The sequence below is a fragment of the Bos javanicus genome, chromosome 23 (assembly GCF_032452875.1).
Source record: "Bos javanicus breed banteng chromosome 23, ARS-OSU_banteng_1.0, whole genome shotgun sequence".
Taxonomy (NCBI): Eukaryota; Metazoa; Chordata; class Mammalia; order Artiodactyla; family Bovidae; genus Bos; species Bos javanicus.
This window is the reverse complement of record NC_083890.1, coordinates 32,164,079-32,183,713: the sequence shown is the minus strand read 5'-3', so window position 1 is coordinate 32,183,713 and position 19,635 is coordinate 32,164,079. Positions and strand designations below refer to the sequence as shown.

General features: G+C 39.3%; 2 protein-coding genes and 1 pseudogene across 2 annotated transcripts; 1 reads left to right on the top strand and 2 right to left on the bottom strand.

Annotated features, from left to right (window-relative positions):
* LOC133237033 (uncharacterized) overlaps window positions 1–1,624 on the top strand; it is a 61,480-nt pseudogene extending 59,856 nt beyond the window's left edge.
* A 107-nt stretch (window positions 1,625–1,731) lies between these two features.
* H1-6 (H1.6 linker histone, cluster member) lies at window positions 1,732–6,441 on the bottom strand. Its single transcript, XM_061399321.1, is given in 2 exon segments — window positions 1,732–3,625; window positions 3,627–6,441. Coding segments are annotated over 2 exon segments (636 nt in total). The 5' UTR covers window positions 4,163–6,441; the 3' UTR covers window positions 1,732–3,525.
* Window positions 6,442–6,541: 100 nt separating this feature from the next.
* Window positions 6,542–19,579, bottom strand: LOC133237015 (histone H2B type 1-C/E/F/G/I). Its single transcript, XM_061399356.1, has one exon. The coding sequence runs from the start codon at window positions 19,537–19,539 to the stop codon at window positions 19,159–19,161; it is 381 nt and encodes a 126-aa protein (XP_061255340.1). The 5' UTR covers window positions 19,540–19,579; the 3' UTR covers window positions 6,542–19,158.
* Window positions 19,580–19,635: the final 56 nt, after the last annotated feature.

The window sequence follows — 19,635 nt, the reverse complement described above, 5'->3', positions numbered from 1 at the left end:
ACTCCAGTGTTCTTGCCTGGAGAATCCCAAGGACGGTGGAGCCTGGTGGGCTGCCATCTATGGGGTCGCACATAGTTGGACACGACTAAACGACTGTAGCAGCAGCAACAGCTACAGAACATGTTTTCTTGTCTCTAAAACTGAAGAAGGTTGAGAAAGGATTAATGGAAAAGAGAAAGGAACTTTTAAGAATTGAAGCCCAATCAGACAGGTGCAGAAGGCCAGGAAGAGGGTCCAGGGGCAACTGATTACTGAAGCCTATCTTTAAGTTCCTTCTCTCCCATGTATTTGCCGAAAAAGAAGTCACGCAGTACATGTTTGAATGGAGAAATTTGCAATTGTTTTTCTATTTTTTTACTCTTTCCATACACAGCAGTTTTAGTACCAGAGCCTCTTCATGGCCAGGCTTATAGTTCGTCTCATTAAAATGCGGCCTTTAAAATTGAAACATTAAAAGAATTGAAAGGGAAAGTCCCATCACCTATAATTCTATGTTCCTTTACATATTATTTTCACATTCCCCAAGGAACCATTATCTAATTTATTAGTTTTGCTTGCTCATGCTCAGTCGTGTCCGACTCTGCGACCTCATGGACTGTAGCCCGCCAGGCTCCTATGTCCATGGGATTTCCCAGGCAAGAATGCTGGAGTGCGTTGCCATTTGCTCCTCCAGGGGATCTTCTCCATTCAGGGATGGAACCCGCGTCTCCCGCATTGGCAGACTGATTCTTTACCACTGAGCCACCTGGGAAGCCTTAATTTGTTAGTTACCGAGCTATGATTGAAGGCAGAAGGGGAGGACGAGATGGTTGGATAGGATCACCGACTCAATGGACATGAATTCCAGAAAGTTCAGGGAGATGGTGAAGGTCGCAAAGAGTCGGACACGACTGAGTGACTGAACAACAACAAAAAGTTATGCAAAGGAAATTTGAAGTGGAGCTCTTTGCTCCATGTCCTTGAGCTGATAAGAAAACACTCCACTTGCGAATAGGCACAGGAAAAAAGTGCAAGACAAAAGAGAAACTAATGCTTTCGTTTCATTGAAGGCCACCTCCCCTGCCAGGAGCTCACTGAAGACCGAGGTTTCCTGACCAATGAAAACACTGAAATGTTAATACCCCCCTTCTTGCCCCACCCCCTGATGACCTAATTTGGAAAAGCCACCTGATCGTGTTGTTTTCAATCAGGTCCGCTTGAATGCTATTTAAGGGCACTGTCAAAGCCTTTGAGTTATTGCGACAGCAACCATGTCTGGTCGTGGGAAGGGTGGCAAAGGCCTCGGCAAGGGGGGTGCTAAGCGCCATCGCAAAGTCTTGCGGGACAACATTCAGGGTATTACTAAGCCAGCTATCCGGCGTCTGGCTCGTCGTGGAGGCGTCAAACGTATCTCTGGTCTTATCTACGAAGAGACTCGTGGGGTGCTGAAAGTGTTTCTGGAAAATGTGATCCGGGACGCGGTCACCTATACGGAGCATGCTAAGCGCAAGACTGTTACCGCCATGGATGTGGTCTACGCGCTCAAACGTCAGGGCCGTACCCTTTACGGTTTTGGTGGTTGAGCAAAACATCTAGCTTGAAACCTGTAGAAAAACTAAAGGCCCTTTTCAGGGCCGCCCAAATGTTCGCTAAAGAGCTGTTGGACGTTACTGAAATGTGAGTAAGGAGGTATTTTGTGTGAAAGAGAGCTGCTTCAATGCAGTTTACTTCTGAGGGGTTGGGAAGTGTGACTTTTTCATAATGGAAATAGGATTTTAGGCGCGGTAAAACAACCACCTTTGAAGATACTTGAAGCCTTTAAGTTTTGTGCATTCCGATGTCCAGCCTTCAAACTGGTTGGCGGGCGGTTTTAATGGAACAAAGCTTCGCATTACCGCCCACACAATACATAGCTATGTAAATGAGGGCTCTTTGCGAACAAGCTTTCATTGGCCGATTATCACCGTGGTGAAAAAAACCCCCTGCGTTACAAAGCTGGTTTCCTGTTAGCCAAGGCATAGAGCTTCCATAACGGTACCCGGAACAATCCAATTTATACCCGGCTCTTATGGGCGCTGGAACAAAGGCACAGAGTGGTCTAACCGGTTCCGCACAGGTTCGAGTAGTGCTTGGCAGCCGGCCCACTGCTGGGTGGGATGAAGCCAGCCTCCTTTTCCTCTGCAGTGAGTCTCCGGTACAGAAAATGGGCTCAACTGCCTTTTTCGGCAAGTGAAGAATTTTCCTTCACTATCCCAACTCCGTAAAACTGGCCACTTTACCCAAAGTTCCGAGCTGTGGCTGAGTCTATACAAATCGAAACTATTGTGTGTAGTTATTTTCCATACAGGAAATAATTTTTCTTCAGAGGTCCGATTATACAAATGAATTCAGACAGTATATGTCCTAGTGAATCATCTGTAGAACATGGCTGTGTGTGAAACTGCTTAAATTACATAGTTTTGCATTGACTTCGTTCTAAGTCGCCCCAAATACCAAGGCCCCAAACAAGATAAACAGTATAAATGTATTATTTACGAGGATCTTTAAATAAGGCTAAATTACAAATTAGGTAAAAACAAACTAAATTGTTGAAAGTGAAAAAGATGCTTTTCCTAATACAAGCAGGTTTGGAATTTAAAGGTTACATTGAGCCTCCAACATCTCCATGCATCGTTTAACATTTTTCAGCCTGTGTAGGGCAATATGAACAAGACTCACTCTCTTCACTGACAACCACAATTATATTGACTATATTACAAAATCAAATTTTAATATATGTGCTTAACATACAGAAAATAATCTAACTGCTTTCATGGTAACGAAGACAAAAATGTCAATATTCTTGCAAATTGTAAAACGAAAACGTTTGATTTACACAAAATCACAGTGGAAAGATGTTTAATACGTTAAAAAAAAAAAAAAACACACAAAACTTCCCACTAACCCAAATCGAGACCTTTGTTTCCGTATATTAACCCCTTTCCGTATATTAACCCCTGTTAAGTCCATGGATATGGAGTTCAGAACCCTTATACAGAATGATACATAAAAGTACATACTGGAGTAGAATTAGGGGAAGAAAAAAACAAAACGTGGTAAAACATAGTTGAGGCATGGGGCAGATCTCCACTCAGAGACTAGGCCTAAACTTTAAACGTAGTAGCTTTTGAAGAGGAATTCTCTAGTGGTGCAGATGGTAAAGAATATGCCTGCTAATGCAAGATTCCTGGGTTTGATCCCTGCATCGGGAAGATCCTCTTAGAGAATGGCTGCCCCCTCCAGTATTCTAAGAGCATTTGAGAACTTAAGGAATGTGCCCTGATTTTGTTAGGATGGACAATTCTCTGGAATTGGACAGTACCCATGCTAAAGTATCTGTACTGTATGTTCAATAAAATACATTTCACCACATTACAGGTTCATTTATCAAATACTTAGAACCAGTAGTCTTCCAGACACTTATGGAAACGATGTTACACCCTCCTAAAATTACTTAGGTGGCTCTGAAAAGAGCCTTTGGATTCTATGAAATCTGGTGAAGAAATGTTACTTCTTGGTTGTTGCTTTCCTAGTATTAGTTTTCTGCAGGGTCAGCTTAGGATTCCCAGTTTTGGGCTTTCCTGCCCTGGCCTTCACTGGACTCTTCCCGTTGTTTGTCTTTGCTTCTTTTAGCTTTCCGCCCGTTCCTAGCAGCTTTCTGAGCCGCCGTGGCCCTCGGCTTCTTAGCTCTTTTGTTGGCTTTACCATTCTTCGGAGACTTTGAATCTCTGGATAAGGCCAGCTTCCTATTCTTCGCAGCAGCAGGTTTTTTGACTTTTCCCTTACAAAGCTCAGGAACAGCCTTCTTGCTGAGCTTGAAAGAGCCGGACGCACCGATACCCCTAGTCTGTACCAGGATTCCCTTGCTCACCAGGCCTTTGAGACCCAGCTTAATGCGACTGTTGTTTTTCTCCACATCGTAACCTGCGGCTGATAGTGCTTTTTTCAGCGCAGTCAAGGACATGCCAGCTCTCTCCTGGGAGACCGAAAGTGCCTCAGTAATCAACTTGGACACTGATGCGCTTGCTGTCTTCCGATTTACACCCGTCAAGCCAACTGGCTTCTTTACCCGCTTCCTCGCTTGAGGTTTGTCCATGGAAGCCGGAACCTGGACGGCTGGAGCGGCAGGCGCCGTCTCGGACATAACAGCAAAGAAAAACAGAACATATCATTCTGCCAGTACTCGCTAAAGTGTCGCTGGTTGTAGGGGAGGAGACCCTCAGGGCCTTATATAGGGCAGGGCGCGCTGTGATTGGTTCATCGCTCAGGCACCGCCCCCGCCCCTTGGGGGAGGAGCATTTGTGTTTGTTTCACTTCCAAAAATTGAATAGCTCAAAAATCTCTTGCACGGAATTGCCCAGGTTCTACTGCTGAATAATTCATAGAGATACAGATTTCAGATGCCTTTTCAGTTTTTAATGAAAAATGACTCTGTATGCCAAAGCTATTCAATAAAGCTCTCAATTGTCACCACAATTTAAAGAGAAGAACAAAACTTCCTCTTTTCCTTATAACTATAAAAGTAATTTTAAACGACAGACTTATCTTATGTTTCCTGAGTGGTTTTCCATATGGTTGGCTTCCAGTCGGTGGAGAAAATAAGTTATTCACACCTTTATTCTAGTTGAAAATTATTTATGTGCATGAGGGAAGTAACACAGATATCTTAGAAGTCTCACTGCAGACTTTAAAGATGCTTTTAGAATTGTTGAAAAAACTTCAGGGTACCACCTTATTTGGGCAAACACAATCTAGTAAACCATGATCTACAGGCATGTGGATTGTTTGTGACTAAAACAACTTCTCAGTCTCTACAGCTTGATAGCAGACCCTCAAGCATGAAGTAAATAATATGGATCTCACGCATGATATCTGCTTGGCCAAAATCAGGTCCCCTTGTGGCTGGCGTCCTAAACTGAGTTTTGTTTCTGGTTTCATTAGTTGAAACCTTACCCCTATGTCCACCCCCATCTCCTTGACACTTCACTGTAAAAAAAAACAAAAAACCCTCAAGGAAACAGATACAATCCCTCCCCTTAATATAAAATGTGAGGCAGGAACCCTGATATGAAGAGCTCCTTGGAAACCACAGACCCAGATCTCTAAAAGGACTGGCCTGGCATGTGTGTCTACAGAGCTGTGGGGAAAGAATGACTACGATAATGTAATACTTCTTCTTCTGAAATACTTCAGAAGAAATCAGATGGTGAGACTTGCAAACTTCTAATTGCAAAGTAAAATAGAAAAATCTCTTTCACTCTCTTTGCTTCACATCCATGCACCCACATGTGCACATACACACAAACATCTGAAACAAAAACTCTGAAAACAATGCTACCTTAAGGGTTCTCTGATATATTTTAATCGTTTATTTTATTTTTTAAAAATGCTAGTTGTAAATCATGAGATTGATTTCACAGCCTACTAATACATTCTGACCCTTTGAAAATTTTTTCTCCTTAGATTACAGCTTACTGAGGACTCTCTTTTAACGTGTATTTGGTTTCCCTGAACTTTGGTGATCCCTTAGAGGTTGTGCCATTAATTGTCAGTGATTTAGGGTTGGGTTATGGAATGGACAGAATATATCATTGCTGTAAAAATAACAAAGAATGGAATTTTAAAAAATTCTTAGATTCCATAATTTAATATCCATAGAAAAAAGATTCATATTTTGCATTATAAATCTAAAATATACCATAAAAACAAGCTCACACATATATACAGTATATATGTGAGAATCGTTGTCCCAAATATTTTTCCCTCAAATAGTAAAAAATGTAGGAATTCATTTTATATATGAGGAACCTGAGTCACAGAAAAGTCACATAACTTGCCTAAAGTCTTAGAGCTAGTGAGCAAGAAAGCTGGGACTTTATTTCAAGAAGTCTATCTTCAAAAGGCTCTGCTTCTCCCATCTCACTCTTAGTCTTCTCAGGCTACTCAAACAAAATAGACTGGTGGCATAAACAATAGAAATTTATTTCTTCACAGCTCTGGAGGCTAGGAAAGGCCAGGGTGCCAGCATGGTCAGGTTCCGGTGACACCTCTTTTCCTATCCTATAGACGGCTGCCTTCTTACTGTGTCCTTATACAGTCTTTCTTTAGTGCATGCGCACCAGAAGAGTGATGGCTCCCTCTTTCTCTTCTTGTGAGACCTGGAATCCTATTGGATTAGGGACCCATCTTTATGACCTCTTTAACCTAAATTACCTCCTAAAAGCTCTGTCTCCAAATATAGTTAACAAAAGGGGTTAGGGTCTTAGTAAATTAATTTGGAGAGGGGCAGTGCATAAGTCAATCCATAGTCACACTTTTCTCATGCACTGGTTAGGAGGCTTATATGAAACAATGTAGGTAAAAGCAGTTTTAGTTACACAGGGCCAAACATGGTTCATTATTCCAGCATTGTCCTGGACAGAGGAGGCACCTGATAAATAGTTGTTTCTTGATCTTAACCTAAGATCCTACCTACTTATTCTTTACACGGTGATTTCCCATGGAATGATTGCAGGCATGTCCATTATTTTACAGCAGTTTATTTTTTATGGGGTCATGGCTAATAAAGGCATGGGAAAAAATACTACCTCTATTCATAATAAAGGAAATTACAGTTCAATTTTTTTTTAATCTATCTGGTTAACAATGCTTTAAAAGTGTTCTCAGTAAAAATGACAGCTATGAAAACAAGAATTTTTAAATTATACTGGGATTATAAACTGGCACAGTCCTTCTGAAAGGCAATTTGACAATGTATATATTAAGAACATTAAAAAATGATTTTACCTTGGGATTTAGTATTCTACTTCCAGAAGTCTATTCTAAGGAAATAAATATTTAAACAGAGATTTACATACAAAGAAGTGTGGCCTATATGATTTATAATGCATAAAAATGGAACACAATCTAAATAGCCAGTAACAGAGGACTACTTGCATAAGTAATAATATACCCATTAAAAAATGTGTTTCTAGGCATATTACCTAGAAAACTCGATATATGTACATACATAGCATGATACTTAAATTTGGTTTTTAAATGACATATATTTTTATAGATGAATCTCATATATGTTCATATTTATATATTCATAGGTCTTATATACATATAGAAAAGAGATACTAAGATTTAATTTTCTGTTATGTATTTTTCTTCTTGCAAATTTCTCAAATAGCCATTAAAAATTTTTATACTCAAAATAAATGCCTTAGCCAGGTTCTCATTGATTTTTCTATGATTGTTGAAAATATCTTTTATCTGCTTCTGGTATCAGTCATTTTCATTGACTTATTTTTGAGATATAATAAAGTCCAGCGGTGACCAGTAGTGGGAAAATACTTTTCTAAAGCCCATTTGCTCCTCCTGTAAAAAGAAAGATTGATTGATTAATTCACTTCTATAATTCATCAAATATCTGATACTGACTCAGAACAACAATAATCACAATGGCTAATGTTCTTTGGGTGTCTGTTCTGTGCTGGGCAGTGCTCTAACCACTTTATAGGTACCAATGGATTTACTCTTGCACAAGCTTCTGAGGTACCTATAATGGTACTCCGTGGTTTATAGTTGAGGAAATTAAGGCTTGGAGAGATTGAGTTTCCCAGGTGGGACAGCTGTTGGATGGTGTGCCATCCTCTACAGTAAACCCAAACCCTCCAATGCTTAAGTCTGTGTGCACTTGTAAATAAAAGATGAGCATGATCTAGTTTGTGTCCAGTAAGTCAGGTTTGAGTTCAGTCTTGAAGGGCGGGTACTCATTTATCAGGTGAGGAAAGAGTGTTAGGGCTTTTCACAAAGGAGACATAGTGACAAAGGCCAGGCGATGCGGATTTTTGAGGGTGAGGTGCTTTGTGGTGAGCCTTGTGGAACCGCTTATGAGGAATGAGGAAGGCGCTTGCATGACAACAGGTTGATGAGTTCCAGCTTGTTATTCCCACATTAAGCAGTTTTAACAGTTCCCAGAAGCCTCCCTTCTCTCAGATGCTCGTCCCTCTGGGCTGCTGGCAGATGAAGTCATTCCCCACTTTTCAATAAGCCAAATCAAGCATCTAATGGAAATATACCCAAATGCTTAGTCTCTTTCTTGGGTTGTTACAAAGTGCATTTTCTAACTCCTCTTTGGGTGCTAGAAGAAGAGACAAGTACTCGAGACACTTCAAAAGTAGATTGTATAGGACTTTGATTTCTCGTCTTTTTCTCATTCCTGGGTCTTCCTCCAAGAGCTGGGTAAGCACTTTGCAACTAACATTTTATTGTTTGAGAATAAACTGAGTTAACAGAGGAAAGCACTTAGACTAGTAGCTGGCTCATACTAAGTGCTACACTAGTATTAGCTACTCTTATTATATTGAACATTTTAATGAGTGCTAATGTACAAATTATATCTACTGATCCTCTTGATTCCCCTGTTTTACATTTTCCCTTTCAATAGCACTAATTCCTTTCTCATATTCTATATAATTACTTATTGTAACTATTGCTTGTTGCCTATCTTCCCTAGCTGAGATGTAAGCTCCAAGAGGACAGTGACTGTCTTTTTCCAAGAGATCATCACTGAAGATGGCTCCTTAGCCTCTAAATGAACAAGAACCAGAGGATGGTCCATAGAGCCAAAGGAGAAAGGGAAGGAACCCTTCCTTAGACCATCCTGTCTACATTCAACTCTGTCTACAGTGCTACTCTGTCTACATTCCTTCTGTGGTAGAAATATCAAAGAGGGAGTTCTAGCATATGTGGGAGGCTAAAAACCAAGAAAAACAAAGCACGTGCAAATCTGACTGCAGTATAGAACATGAGAGAAAGAGACCACAGACAGAGGGCAGGGGGAAGAGCCCATCAAATTGTGTTTCATGTCAGTAAATGTAAGTATGTCATTAGACATTTGACCAAACCCATAAAACCTACAACATCAAGAATGAATCCTAAGGTCAACTACAGACTGTGGGTGATCATGCTGTTGTGTCAATATAAGCTCATCCTTGGTTGGTTAAAATGTATATATATACCATTCTGATGAGTGATGTTGATAATGGGCAAGGCTACGTGTGTGTGTGTGTGTGTGTGTGGTGGGGGAGGTAGGGGATATTTTAGAAATCTCTGTACCTCCTTCTCAATTTTGTTGTAAACCAAAACTATCTAAAAATATCTCATAAAAATATGAATGCAGGAAAAAAAAATCCAATCCACTCACACTATTTATGTCTAGAATTGATGGAGTCAGGCTCAGTCTCGAATGTTTAGAGTCAAAGATACTGAGCACTTTCCAGAACCTCCAAAAAACTTTCACCCTGATGCTCGCTGGTATCCTTGACTCACCTTGGAGGCTAGCAGGCATTCTTCCTTTCAAGATCTCAGAACTTGCATCATCTCTGTAGAATTCTTAAATATGTAATTGTATTTATTTCTTTCAATTTTAAAAAATATATGTATTTCAGTGCACTAAAGCCAAAATGCATGTGTTTAAAAATCTAGTGAGTAACATTTATCATCTGAACTGTTCATGCAAATCCAACAATAAAAAGGGCACATTTAAATCTTTGATGTTTTTATATCTTGTCCTACAACTGAGATAAGATCTATTATATTAGGGAAAAAAGTGAAAAGAAAATAAAGAAAAACAAAGAAGAGGAGGAGTAGAGGAGAGAAAAAAGAAAATGAGAATAAGGTTTTATCTTTATTGCTTTTGAAGCCAATTCTTTTACTGTTCGAGAACTTGGGCTGAAAGTGATAAGATCAAGGTTTTACCCCAGTATCTATCTCCTCCTCTATCTATGTCAGTTTCCTCACAGAATGAGACAAGCCTCAGCATTTTTGTTCCTTCATCTCTCTGAGCCTGCAGCTGGGACATCTAACACCATGAATACCCATAGAAAGACAAAACTAGCTCTTACTATTAATTACAATACAAATTGCTTATTAGATGATAAGGTTATGTGAGTCTTTAAATAAGCAAATCAAAGCCTCATTTTCCTCTCTCAGAACTGAGGTGGGACAATAAGAAAGTTGCTGATTCTCCAAATTTACTTTCTTTTTCCTAATTTACAATAGGCTGCAGTCCATGGGGTCGCTGAGGGTCAGACACGACTGAGCAACTTCACTTTCACTTTTCACTTTCATGCATTGGAGAAGGAAATGGCAACCCACTCCAGTGTTCTTGCCTGGAGAATCCCAGGGACGGGGGAGCCTGGTGGGCTGCCGTCTATGGGGTCACACAGAGCCGGACACGACTGAAGTGACTTAGCATAGCATAGCATAGTACCTAAGGATACATCAAGCTGATTTTCAGAGTCCAAAAAGATTAATCAGAGTCTAGGCAACTGTGTATTTGACCCAATTTATTTTTATGCTTAGTCATCCAGGATTGCACAAGGTGAAAGTTTGGAAAAGCTAACTCATTTTAAATGCTTTTGAATTTAGGTCTGTTGGACTGCAAAGTACTGAATCTATACATCTTTACAAATCTGGAAGTTTCAAGACAAATGATAGCTATCATTCTTTATGTCCTTAGGTATATGCTTAGGGACCTAATCAAGTATAAATGGAGAAAGAAAATGCATGTTCGTTCAACTTGTTGGGCCAATGTAAATTCAGTGGAATCCACTGGCAATCTTTTCATATTGCTTTTGAAATTCCTATCAAGGTCTTCGGTCATAAGCTGCCTTAGTTCCCTTTAGGATGTAAAGAAGGATATAAGTGAAACTTGTCAAACATCACACAAAAAGTGAGCACCTACTATGGGCCAGGCACTCTTCAAAGTGTGTTCTATGCATTAAAGGTGTTTGGTTTTTTTTCATTAAAGGTCTTTGATCGTCACAAACATCTAGAAGGTACGTGCTATCACTATCATCCTCAAGATAGAGAAGAAGCACAGAGAGATTAATGGCTTGCATCAGTCTTACAGCTAATAGTTGGCAAGCTGGGAGTTAAATTCGGAGGTTCTGTCTCCAGGGGCTACACTTTAGTCATCAGGGAGCAATACTGTGCTGTCACTTTACTGGCATCATATCATTTCTAGGACAAATATTTTAACTTGTCATTTCATTTAATCCTCACCCTATCTTCATAAGTAGGTAATTATTATCACCCCACAGGCTCAGAATAGTAGGTCTGTCAAACAGTAATTCAAAGTTGTTCTATTAATTATTAGCACACTGTTTACTTGTGTATAAGGTATGTCAAACAATAGATTATTTCATCCAAAAAGGTCAAAAAAGATGTCTATATAATAGAAAGAAGGAACAAAATGCCTGCAGACTGTCCATGAAGAGGATATCATGTTTGTACATTATTTTCAGTAGGAAAGAGTTCACTGTGGACAATCTGTTCTTACATAGATCAAAGAGGATTTAAAAATAATGATGATTCTCTATAAATTCTCAAGATTGGCTATGAAGCATAATGTGACAGGCTGCCTCTGTGTAATATATTCCACCAACTCTCAATCAGTATTTTCATTTTAGATAGGCTATATCTTCACCATTTCCAGCATCAAAGTCTATCAACTTCCCCACTTTGATCAAGACTCTTATTGTCAGTTGTAGTGGGTTTTAGTCTCCTCTTTGGAACATTTTGTCATCTGCACATTAAACAGAGGAGGAGAACAAAAAGTTCATGAGGGCAATCACATATATAATAAGAAATATTTGAAAACTCTTTAAACTTCAAGTACTTAATTGATAGGTCTTAAATAGAAGAAATAGAAATAGAGGAAAACAATAGAATGGGAAAGACTAGAGATCTCTTCGAACAAAGCTAGTGGAGGTGATGGAATTCCAGTTGAGCTATTTCAAATTCTAAAAGACGATGCTGTGAAAGTGCTGCATTCAATATGCCAGCAAATTTGGAAAACTAGCAGGGGCCACAGGACTGGGAAAGGTCAGTTTTCATTCCAATCCCAAAGAAAGGCAATGCCAAAGAGTGCTCAAACTACTGCACAATTGCACTCATCTCACACGCTAGCAAAGTAATGCTCAAATGTCTCCAAGCCAGGCTTCAACAGTACGTGAACCATGAACTTCCAGATATTCAAGTTGGATTTAGAAAAGGCAGAGGAACCAGAGATCAAATTGCCAACATTGCTGGATCATCGAAAAAGCAAGAGAGTTCCAGAAAAACATCTACATCTGCTTTATTGACTATGCCAAAGCCTTTGACTGTGTGGATCACAATAAACTGTGGAAAATTCTTCAAGAGATGGGATACCAGACCACCTGACCTGCCTCTTGAGAAATCTGTATGCAGTTCAAGAAGCAACAGTTAGAACTGGACATGGAACAACAGACTTGTTCCAAATAGGAAAAGGCGTACGTCATGGCTGTATATTGTCACCTTGCTTATTTAACTTCTATGCAGAGTACATCATGAGAAACGCTGGGCTGGAAGAAGCACAAGCTGGAATCAAGATTGCCAGGAGAAATATCAATAACGTCAGATATGCAGATGATACTACCCTTATGGCAGAAAGTGAAGAAGAACTAAAGAGCCTCTTGATGAAAGTGAAAGAGAGTGAAAAAGTAGGCTTAAAACTCAACATTCAGAAAATGAAGATCATGGCATCCATTCCCATCACTTCATGGCAAATAGATGGGGAAACAATGGAAACAGTGACAGACTTTATTTTTTGGGCTCCAAAATCACCACAGATGGTGACTGCAGCCATGAAATTGAAAGACATTTGCTCTTTGGAAGAAAAGTTATGACCAACCTAGCTGCTAACTGCTGCTGCTAAGTCACTTCAGTCGTGTCTGACTCAGTGTGACCCCATAGAAGGCAGCCACCAGGCTCCTCCATCCCTGGGATTCTCCAGGCAAGAACACTGGAGTGGGTTGCCATTTCCTTCTCCAATGCATGAAAGGGAAAAGTGAAAGTGAAGTCGCTCAGTCGTGTCCGACTCTTAGCGACCCCATGGACTTCAGCCTACCAGGCTCCTCCATCCATGGGATTTTCCAGGCAAAGTACTGGAGTGGGGTGTGACCAACCTAGACAGCTTATTAAAAGCAGAGACATTACTTTGCCAACAAAGGTCCATCTAGTCAAAGCTATGGTTTTTCCAGTAGTCATGTATGGATGTAAGAGTTGGACTATAAAGAAAGCTGAGCACCGAAGTATTGATGCTTTTGAATTGTGGTGTTGGAGAAGACTCTTGAGAGTCCCTTGGACTCCAAGGAGATCCAACCAGTCCATCCTAAAGGGAAGCAGTCTTGAATATTCATTGGAAGGACTGATGCTGAAGCTGAAACTCCAGTACTTTGGCCACCTGATGCAAAGAACTGACTCATTTGAAAAGACCCTGATGCTGGGAAAGATTGAAGGCAGAAGGAGAAGGGGATGACAGAGGATGAGATGGTTGGGTGGCATCACTGACTCAATGGACGAGTTTGAGTAAGCTCCTGGAGTTGGTGATGGACAGGGAGGCCTGGTGTGCTGCAGTCTATGGGGTCACAGAGAATTGGACATGACCGAGCGACTGAACTGAACTAAACTGAACTGAAAATAGAAGAACAGTTCTCAAAGATCATTTTCATGGAATTAAGTTAAATAAGTGTCATTTTTTCTAATTGCAGTTTTAACTACTTAAGCCATACTCAGAAATAGATTATGGAGTACACAGTCTTTTGTTCAAGAACGTTTAGTCAAGGTACAGAGGACTACATTCTAAGGATTTAAAATTATTTTCAAATACTTGTGAGTCCTCATTCTCTCAGTAATGATCCCGTGTACTGTAGCTGGCCAGGCTCCTCTGTCCATGGAATTTTCCAGGCAGGAATACTGGAGTGAGTTACCATTTCCTCCTTCAGGAGATCTTCCCAACCCATGACTCAAACCCATGTCTCATGTGACTCCCGCCTTGGCAGGCACTGCAGCACCTGGGAAAGCCAAACACAGAGAGTCTTCTAATACTTGGGAAGAACAAATCTGAAATCTAATCATTGAAAAAACAGATAATGGAGAAAAGGTCAAAGAGTAACACAAAAGGAAGAAGGAAAAAGCGATCTATTCTAGATCTCATCTGGATCTGTAGAATCTTAAGAGGAAAACTTCCTACCTCCAAAATTCTGAAAATCTTTTAGTAAGCCTCCAGATTCACTTTCCAATGGGAGTGTATATCCAAGTGGTAAAATTCTAAATGTGTTAACTATGTGAAAAAAATAATCCATTTGTCCTGAAGCTTAAAAACACTCATAGTTTAAAATACTGGAAATGGCCTTTTCTAGCATTATTAAGGGCTTCCGTGTGGCTCAGGTGGTAAAAAGAATCTGCCTGCAACTCAGGATACCTGGGTTGGGAATATCCCCTGGAGGAGGGCATGGCAACCCACTCCAGTATTCTTGCCTGGAGAATCGCCATGAACAGAGGAGACTGGTGGGCTATAGTCCATGGGGTTGCAAAGAGTCAGACATGACTAAGCAAAGCATAGCATTGTTAAAAGTTGACATTTTTAAAAAATGTCTCTTTTAATACAACTTTTAATTTTATATTAGATAGAGGTGTGTCTGTTGAAGTCTTCGTGTAGACTGCATTTATTTTATATATGACAAATGTAGCTAACATTAGTTTCAGGAAACATCTGATAATTGAAACATGTCAAGTGAAGAAAAAACAAGTCACATGGAATTTTCAGTACAATTTCAAATGATAAGAGTTTGAGACTACTCAGATGTAGATCATATTATCATTATTATTTTGGTTAGAAGTAAAATTTTGGTATAGTAAAAATAAAATTTTTATTTTTATAGTAAAAATTAAATCTTTTGGGTAATTATACTTTAAATTATTTGTATTATCTCCTTAGCAGTTAGTGGGTCATATAGATTGATATGTTCTAATATTTTATCTATGATCTCATTTTTTATTATTTAAAAGGATTACAGATATTCCCAGGTTGTAAAAAAAAAATCCATATATTTTGAAACAATAACATGAAATTGGCTTGTTAATGTTCACTGTCCCACCTTTATGGTTTTTCAAGTTATACTAATTGGAGATAAGGCAAGATTCAATCACTTGTTATGTCTTTGAGCTAATCAACATTTTTGTAAAATCTGAACTAGTTTGTGCTTGCTGTTGGAGTTATTTTTGGCTACATGACTATAAAGTCTGTGGGTGGTTTTACCAACAGTTATGAGAGATTTGGATAGTCAATTTTTATTGAGGGGATGGTTGATAAATATAATTATAAATTCAAAGTTTTTAACAGCAGCTTTAAGGTGCATTTACTTTATTAGCATAAATAAGACAGCACATATTAAATTGAATTTACTACATTAATGCGTGCTTCCCCAGTGGTTCAGATGGTAAAAATCTGCCTGCAATGCAGGAGACCCAGGTTTGATCCCTGGATAAGGATGATACCCTGGAGAGGGGAATGGCAACCCACTCCAGTATTTTTGCCTGGGGAATTCCATGGACAGAGGAGCCACGGAGTCGCAAGAAGTCAGACACAACTGAGTGACTTACACACACATGTCACCTGAATGAACAATAACAACTTCCCATTAAATGAATAGACCAAACATAGCCATTGTCTGTGTATAGATTTGTGTTTCTCTGTAGCTATAGTACTTGGTTAGAGTCAGAGCTGTTTGTATTAACAACAGCCCTTTTAGGAAGCAGGCAATTGTATTCCCTCACAGGCATAAAGAAACTGGGAGGCCATTCAAAACCTTCCTTGTTCTCTGGGCTCACATGTATCCTTTACTTACACCCTTTACAAATTTAAAGTGCCAAAAACAAGCATACATATTCCCATTCTCCGAAGGCATCTATATGCTCTCTAACCTATTAATCTATGATCATTCTCAACTGTGTAAAAATAAAAGGCTTGCACAGTTCTAATTGTTTTTAGTGATGTGTATTTTGTACTCTCCAATTTAGAAATTGCTCAGCTATCCAAAGATTAGGCATTCATTTACTCAATTTAATACCACCTAAATTTTGTAGTATCTATAAACTTTGAATTCACGATTTAAGTTGACACACTGATTCAATATGATTTGTAATCTTATAAAAAATAATTCCATTTTAAAAGTGACATTACCTATCCACTTTATCACTATCTTGTGATAATTTAGTTCAATGCATGGTTAACATAATGTAGAATTTTAAATAAATAGATGTTAACTCATCTAATCACTAAACCGAGTTGAAGTAACTTAGCAAATTTAAATTAGCTCTTTTTTTTTGAAAGAAAATAATCCCTAAACTTGTGTTAACTAGAATATTATGGTAACATTACTTTTACATTATGACAATAATAAATAAAAAGACATAGATCCATTTTGTAAAGCAAAATTTTAAGCCAGTAAATTTATCCAAAAAGTTATATTAGAAATATTTGACTTTTTCCTATAGAATTACATGCCATGTATTAAAATATTTAAGTTGTTTGAAGATAGTGGAGTAGTTCTGTTTCTTATCTCATAACTTGTTAACAATCACCACTAATTAAATCCAGTTAAACTTTGTATTTTTTTGCCTGAGTAACCACTTAAGATGTAGCCACATTTAAAGAATCAGGAGAATTTGATTTTCCTCTTATTTTAAATTGATGTGTTTAGCCTTTATATAAGCTATTTAAAATTTGAGTTTACATTATAATTTTTAAAATTTCCTGCTGAAGTAGATAATTTCTTTAAAATTATTTGTATTCATAAAGCTTTAAGATTCTCAATCACCCGTACAATTTTTAGAGGAGCTAATTGTGAAATGTAACAAAAATTAAAGATATTTAATTTAAAAACAGCACAGAGATTTAAGTATGTTAATCGGTTAAACAAACAAATGTGATTATGATTAGAAATGCCTTGGGGAACACCATCGCTCAGAATATGAGTAAAGTCTCTCATATCCTTCAAAGGTTGGTAGGAAATTCTAGTTTCCAGGACCACATCCCTCACAATGAACTCTTTAAGGATTGTAAACTATTAAATGTTTGTTTTAAAACAGGTATTGGAAGTGCTCTCTCTCTTTTTTAACGTAATTCAATAGCTCTATTTATAATAGCATATTTCTTCTCTCTCCTCTCTAACTTTACTTAAAGAAGAGACAATTTATTATTATTATTATTTTTGAATTACTGAATCATAAACTTTTGAGGCTTCAGGATACCAAGACAGGCCAATTCCATGAAGAAGATTCTATTTCCTTGTTTTTTTTTTCCTTCAGTTTTCTGTTGGGTCTACAACTTTATTAAGGTAAAAAGTTTTAGGTGGCCATTTTATATTTACATTATTTTTGAAGCAGGAATATTGCTTTTGCATATAAAAACAATTATTTGGACTCGTATTGAGTAATCACAGAAACAGTTTTGAAAGAAACTCTGATTTTTAGTTAAAAGAACACACAGTATATAGACACAAAACACCAAATACAGTGGATCCCATCAAAGGCTAGAAAGATAAACACCAGCTTCCTGATCCTGTGTTCTCAATTGCCAGAGATTATATAAGAATCCTCAAACAACCCCCAAAAGATTAAGAAATGAACCAAATTCGACCTTGTGCTTTGCCACCAATTAGGTGACTCAGGGGTGAAGAATCCACCTATAATGCAAGAGACTTGGCAGGAGCCTCAGGTTCAATATCTGGGTCCGGAAGTTCCTTGGAGAAGCAAATGGCAACCCACTCCAGTATTTTTGCCTGGAAATCCCATGGAGAAAGGACCCTGGCAGTCTAGAGCTCATGAGGTCACAAAGAGTTGGACACAACTTGGCGACTCAACAGTAACAAAATCTCTTACTGTGCATGGGCGATCAGTTGCTCAGGCTCAGTCCTTCAGTCAATTTTCCAGGCAAGAATACTGGAGTGGGTGGCCATTTCCTACTCCAAGAAGATCTACAAGATCCAGGGGATCTTCTTGATCCAGGGATGGTTGCATCTCCTCCAGAGGCAGGTGGAGTGAATTCTTTACCACTGCGCCAATCACTTAATGATCTAATCATAAAACCACTAATGTGTATCCAATCTAAACACCAAATCAAGAAGCAAACTGGGCAAAAATAAATTTCAGCATGCAGCCAAGGGAAGAGAAACAGGAAACTCAAAAGTGCCCAGGGCTAGACGAGGTATATATTCAGGTCACATTTCTATTGATTCCTAAGGTAGGACTCAGGTAAACAATGTCTCGGTGGACTTTTCAGAAATAAACTGTCAAGTGTTAATGATTAGCCAGCCTGCTCTTGTACTGAAGAGAAATCAAGCAAGAATTACTTCATCCAACAAAGACAAACCAGAATTTATATGTGAGGAAAACAGGAAGAGAACGAAATAAAAATCTTGTAGGCAGCGTGGGTTTTTTGAACCTATGTTTGAACCTAATTTTCAAACCCATGTTTGAACCTATTTTGGGTAAACAGATTAGGCAGTGAGGAGAGGTTGGTCTGATTTGGATCCTCAAGCATGGGGCAGGCTAACTAGAGGTATAGAAAAAAAATCCTATGACAGCTGTTAAGGGACTTGGAAACATAGTTTGAGGAGCTGGTGTGAAAAGCATATGCCATTGACCTATATTTACACTTCTACGTTATTTAGGCCAGGGCTGCACATCATTTTTTAGCATACCTTCCAGGTTAGGCAGCCAGTGATTGTGGAGCTGTTCCAACGGAGGCCTGACTAGCAAGCGTCAGACAGGCCTCTGTATTTTTCTTAGGTGTCAGAGAAAACTGAACACTGAAGAACACAGGGTTTTTGTTTCCTTTGTAGCAGATTTTATGCCTTTAGTCTACTCACCTTTTTTAAGAGAATGGAAACGTTACTCCGAGGTGCGCTCTTCCCCTCCCTCAACCCGTCCCGCCCAGCGACTGCCTGGTTTGGGAATTTTGGGTGCTTCACACTGTATGCTAAATACAATTGCAGCCCTTTTCCTCAGCCCGCCTAGTTTCCCCGCTTTCCATTACTAGTCCTCAGTTCAGCTGTAATGGAGACTTGTCGAATTGCAAGCCTCTTAAACTAATATTACAATACACCAGCCCCCTTTTCAGTTTTTTATAATTTCTCATTCAGATTAACGTACTAGTTCCGTCAGTCCTTAGGCCCATTAATGAAAGTCTATCGTACATAGATTACAGCTCTCTCTGTGCACACGTGGGTGGCTCTTAAAAGAGCCTTTGGGGTTAGGTGTAAAGACGCTTACTTGGCAAGTTTACTTGGAGCTGGTGTACTTGGTGACAGCCTTGGTACCCTCGGACACGGCGTGTTTGGCTAACTCCCCGGGCAACAGCAGGCGCACAGCCGTCTGGATCTCCCTGGAGGTGATGGTCGAGCGCTTGTTGTAATGCGCCAGGCGCGATGCCTCGCCCGCAATACGCTCGAAGATGTCGTTGACGAAGGAGTTCATGATGCCCATGGCCTTGGACGAGATGCCAGTGTCCGGGTGGACCTGCTTCAGCACCTTGTACACATACACAGAATAGCTCTCCTTGCGGCTGCGCTTGCGCTTCTTCCCATCTTTCTTCTGGGCCTTGGTCACCGCCTTCTTGGAGCCCTTTTTCGGGGCAGGAGCGGACTTGGCTGGCTCAGGCATTTTAAAACCTGAAAACAAGAAAGATAAATGGAAAATAGGAAGCGGATTTCTGCTACTTATAGGGCCTTTATGCTAATGAGGGATGCAGAGCGTGTC

Excerpts from the sequence above, each read along its gene's own strand:
- LOC133237015 (XM_061399356.1), bottom strand. The coding sequence starts at position 19,539 with ATGCCTGAGCCAGCCAAGTCCGCTCCTGCCCCGAAAAAGGGCTCCAAG.